Below are 5,659 nucleotides of genomic sequence, written 5' to 3'. Positions count from 1 at the left end.
TATCATTATAATCATCATAAATAGGAGGCAAAGTATCATCAAAGAAAAGTTTCTCCTCAATGCTTTGGGGACTAAAAAGATCATGAAAACCAGCTTCCCCAAGCTTAGAACTTTCTATATCATTATCAACAATGGTGTTCAAAGCGTTCATACTAATATTGCTACCAGCATGCAAATAAGGTTTCATAGGTTTTTAAATTTTCACATCAAACAATCCATGTTTTAAATCAGGAAATAGAATAAGAAGCTCATTCTTGTCCATTATGCCAAACTAGTGTAAACAAGAAACAAAAAGATGCAATTGCAGGATCTAAAGGAAATAGCTTCGAGTACTTACAACGGCGAAAATAGCTTAGTAGCCGAGATCCGGAGTGTGAGTACCATTTACCTTTCCTCCCCGGCAACGGCGCCAGAAAATAGCTTGATGTCTACGGGAGCTTCTATTCTTGTAGACAGTGTTGGGCCTCCAAGAGCGAGAGGTTTGTAGAACAGCATAGCAGTTTTCCCTTGAGTGGATCACCCAAGGTTTATCGAACTCGGGGAGGAAGAGGTCAAAGATATCCCTCTCATGCAACCCTGCAACCACAAAGCAAGAAGTCTCTTGTGTCCCCAACACACCTAATAGGTGCACTAGTTCGGCGAAGAGATAGTGAAATACAGGTGGTATGAATAAGTATGAGCAGTAGTAATGCAGCCGAGTAATGCTAGAGTAAAACAGTAAACAAGCAGCGATAGCAGTATTTAGGAACAAGGTCTAGGGACTACACTTTCACTAGTGGACACTCTCAACTTTGATCACATAACAGAATAGATAAATGCATACTCTACACTCTCTTGTTGGATGATGAACACATTGCGTAGGATTACACGAACCCTCAATGCCGGGGTTATCAAGCTCCACAATTCAATGTTCATATTTAAATAACCTTAGAGTGCATGAAAGATCAACACGACTAAACCAAGTACTAACACAACATGCACACTGTCACCTTCACACTATGTAGGAGGAATAGATCACATCAATACCATCATAGCAATAGTTAACTTCATAATCTACAAGAGATCATAATCATAGCCTACGCCAAGTACTAACACGGATGCACACACTGTCACCATTACACCGTGCAGGAGGAATAAAACTACTTTAATAACATCACTAGAGTAGCACATGGATAAATTGTGATACAAAACACATTGCAATCATAAAGAGATATAAATAAGCACTTCACTATGCCATTCATAACGGTGAATAAGTATTATGTGAAATATAGCCTAAGAGACCCACACGGTGCACACACTGTCACCTTTACACACGTGGGACAAGGAGTCTCCGGAGATCACATAAGTAAAACCCACTTGACTAGCATAATGACATCTAGATTACAAGCATCATCATATGCATCTCAATCATGTAAGGCAGCTCATGAGATTATTGTATTGAAGCACATAGGAGAGAGATTAACCACATAGCTACCGGTACAGCCCCGAGCCTCGATGGAGAACTACTCCCTCCTCATGGGAGACAGCAGCGTTGATGAAGATGGCGATAGTGTTGATGGAGAAGCCTTCCGGGGGCACTTCCCCGTCCCGGCGGCGTGCCGGAACAGAGACTCCTGTCCCCCAGATCTTGGCTTCGCGATGGCGGCGGCTCTGGAAGGTTTCTCGTACCGTGGCTTTTTCGTATCGAGGTTTTAGGTCAGGGACCTTTAAATAGGCGAAGAGGCGGAGTCGGAGGGGCGACGAGGCGGCGACACCATAGGGGGGCGCGGGCCACCCCCAGGCCGCGCCACCCTGGCGTCTGGTGGGCCTGTGCCCCCTCTCTGGCGGTTCTCGTGTGTTCTGGATGCTTCCGGGCAAAATAGGAACCTGGGCTTTGATTTCGTCCAATTCCGAGAATTTCGTTACTAGGATTTCTGAAACCAAAAACAGCAGAAAATAGGAACTGGCACTTCGGCATCTTGTTAATAGGTTAGTTTCAGAAAATGCACGAATATGACATAAAGTGTGCATAAAACATGTAGATATCATCAATAATGTGGCATGGAACACAAGAAATTATCGATACGTCGGAGACGTATCAAACAACCATGCAGAGAATTCAAATACACCTGAGCGGAGCCGCAAGATCGTTGATAAAGAAGCTTCCCCCAGGTTCCATCGACAGCTGGGACAGTTTTGAGGACGTGTTTGTCAAGAACTTCCGGTCAACCTGCAAAAAGCCTGCGACACTAGAGGAGTTGAGATCATGTCGACAAAAGCATGATGAATCAATGAGGAAGTACATTCAAATGTGGAACATCATCAAAAACTCGGCAGAAAATATATCTGATGAGAGAGCGATAGATGCGTTCGTAGCAGGAGTTCAACGAGGAGATTTTGTGAAGGACTTGGGAAGAACAAACCCAAGGACAATATCAGCATTAATGGAAATAGCAAACAGATGGGCAGATGGCGAAGATGCAGTACATAATAAACGACACAGGTCACCAGAGGAGGACCGCAGTCGAAATTTTCAAAGTAGACGCCGATTTCCTCGACAATTTTCGAGTTACGATGCCCCTGGCCAAATATCGGCTGGTTTTCGGGGAAACAATGGAGGAAACAATAGAGGTGATTATCAGAAGAGTAATGCACAGCAAGGCGACAATAGAGATGACTCTCGGAATAACAGGCAAAATAGCGGGTCAAGGTTTCAAAGACCTTTTGTAACTTCCGAAGATATGATGAACGGGCCATGCCAGATGCATTTTTATCTCGATAGCAATGGGAAAAGGCAGTCAGGACATCTGCAGAAAGACTGCCGCAATTTTCAAGCAATGCTGCGGGTTGCAGGGATAGCCAATGCTCAAGTAACAAATAGAAACCCCCAGGGGCCCAGGAGTGTGATCCACTTGCCACCTCCTCCCGCGATCACGGACGAAAATCATGGACAACCCCGCCCACCATTGGTAGCGGCGCTGCACAATACTTGTAGCATCGCCGGCCCATATGAGATAGCTAGCATCATGGACTAACATTGGTAACAATTTGGATGCCAGTGGTACCATCATCCTCATCCCTTTGTAGCACCGTAGGCCATTCTTCGTCCACGCCTGGCCGAAGGAAGAGGCGTTATAGAAGGGAGCGGCAGGTGACGGCGCACGGAGGGAAGTGGCCAGCGATGACACACGGAACAGAAAAGGAAGCACGACTGATTATGTACAAGTTGTAGAGACTGCACGTGAATGAGTGATATCTCCATGGCAGTTTCCTTTTCGCTAAAGAGAGACGACGGTGTTCATGCGGTGATTGAAGAGAGAGAGAGGGAGGGAGAGAGGGAGGGAGAGAGGGAGGGAGAGAGAGAGAGGAACATATAAGGTTAAACGTTGGATAGGGTTGCCAGCACAACACGACTAGTCGAACAATTACGCGTCTGAGGAAGTTTTTTGCATGGGATCCACCGGCTGAACAACAAGGTTTTCCGCTGCTCAGAGCTCGTTTGGTAACCATCATTTCATTCCATTTGGAAAATTGGAATGAAATGACATTGACGTTATTATTTTATTTGGAAAATACATAGAAATGAGAGGGTATTGAAAGCATTTAAGGTTAGGCATGTGATGAAAACCATATAATTTCTCGTTGACTTATGTAACCGATCATGTGGCAGCCAAAAAAGATTTTTTTTTGAAATCACAGAATGAATTCTCTGATTCTAACCCCAAATGATGAGAGCTACCAAGATAAATGGTAGTAGCATTTTCAAATGAAGTTGATGTTCACTGAAAGTTGGTCTAAAATTCAAACCTTTTTCTGAATTTTTTCTGGCAAATCTTGCCTTTAAATCCATAAAAAATCAGCGAAGTTTGATCCGAAATACAAACATATTTATTGACGCTGGGTAGGGATTGTTTTTTAAATCAACTAGGACACATATATCTATTATGCAGAATACATGACCACACTATCTGGATTCAGAATATTGTTTCATGGATCACCAACGGTAGAAGCTATTTTCATAGTATTGACAAGTTAGCATTGAGGACAAGCATTCATGTGGTTAGAAGCTTTGCAAACAGCTTCAACAACTTCAAAAAATAGATGGATACCCACATCACAGATAGATAGATCATAAACGCAATGTTGTCTTGCTTACCTGCCCGCGCACACACACCAAGAAGGAAACAGTGCTACTATTTGGCAAATTCATTTTATTTGGCAAATACATAGAATGAAATGATATTTAATGATAAACAAGAAGTTTAGGAAAGTTTTTGATGACCAAGCCAACAACCAAGCAAGACGATTACAGAGAATTAAGAGTTAATTGATACCGAGAATCCAAGATCCACAGCTAGTCGATTACAATAGCTTCCAAGCATTCAGGATTGTCCGGATTGTCCAGATTAGCAAGAAGCCAGAAAATTACAATAACGCCAGAACTTTCTTGACTATCAAATCAGCAACACGATTACGAGGAACATTCAGAATTCTAAGTTTCTAACGATACTAACATTCATAGCTCTTCAGTTACGGTAGAGCCTGACATTCTTGATCATCCACAGCTCTTCAATTAGGAGTTAACTTCCACCAGCGAAATTACCCACGATGAACGAAATCTACATCCGTACCGACCGCAGCGGCATAACGTCGAACACCAAACTCGCCGCCGGCGCGAGCCTGAGCTGGGTGAGCGGGTCGTCTGCTCCGCAGGACATGCCACTCGACGCCGCCGCGCCCGCGTTAGCCCTATCATCCCCGGGCGCCAGAGGGAACAGCTGCAGGCACTCCACAGACGCGGCCGAAGATGTCTCGGCATCAGACATGTCCTCGTCCTCGGACGCGTGATGAGGCAGCGGAGGGTTTCTTCTGTCCATCCTGACATCGCCCTTCTCCAGAGGAAACAGCGGGAGGCAGCCCGGCGTCAACTCGGGGCCTGCAACGTGGCGGGAGGCGGAAGGAGCCCAGTACTGGCGCGGAGGCCCCTGGTCGGCCGCGGAGGCGGAGGCGGAGGCGGAGGCGTGGCCGTGGTGCTTGCGGAGGACGGAGTTCCAGCGGTTCTTGATGGCGTTGTCGGTGCGGCCGGAGAGGAACTCGGCGATGGTGGACCAGCGGTTGCCGTAGGCGGCCTGGTACTTGACGATGAGCTTGTCCTCCTCGGGGGTGAAGGGCTTGACGACGTCCACCCGGGGGTCGAGGTGCTGGCACCAGCGGAGGCGGCACGACTTGGCGTTCCGACCGGGCAGCGCCACGCAGATGGTGTCCCAGTTCTGCGGGCCGTGCAGGCGCACCTGCTCCCGCAGCACGCCGTCCTCGTCCGAGCTCCACATCGCCTTCCTGGTCACCTGCGGCGCGGCGGAGGCGGCGGCCGCGGCGACGGCGGCGTAGTCGGAGCCAGACGTGCCCGCTAACGACGACGACGACGGCATCATCGATCGACCCTGCTTCGCCTCCGGTGTTCCGATCGGTCGCTTCTCGCGGGACGGAGTTTGGTGTTCGTGCGATCGCGAGAGGCCGGAGGAGAAAGTTGATGTGGTGCGGGTGGTGGTGAACGCCGGCGCTGCTTGCTGCCTTATATAGACGGACGGTGGTTAAACCTAGGTGGAGGTCGGAGCCGAGCAGGACTCGAAGTCGAAGCACGCGCGCGGCTTCTGCTGCAAGGAAAGGCGGTTCGAGCAGG

General features: G+C 47.7%; 1 protein-coding gene across 1 annotated transcript; it reads right to left on the bottom strand.

The window, feature by feature from the left end:
- Positions 1–4,598: 4,598 nt before the first annotated feature.
- On the bottom strand, positions 4,599–5,309 carry LOC124701075 (transcription factor MYB77-like). The gene has a single exon (XM_047233125.1). It carries the CDS (start codon positions 5,307–5,309, stop codon positions 4,599–4,601), a length of 711 nt encoding a protein of 236 aa, XP_047089081.1.
- Positions 5,310–5,659: the final 350 nt, after the last annotated feature.

The sequence above is a fragment of the Lolium rigidum genome, chromosome 3, assembly GCF_022539505.1.
Source record: "Lolium rigidum isolate FL_2022 chromosome 3, APGP_CSIRO_Lrig_0.1, whole genome shotgun sequence".
NCBI classification, from domain to species: Eukaryota; Viridiplantae; Streptophyta; class Magnoliopsida; order Poales; family Poaceae; genus Lolium; species Lolium rigidum.
The sequence above is the reverse complement of the archived record's forward strand: the minus strand, read 5'-3'. Positions and strand labels throughout refer to the sequence as shown.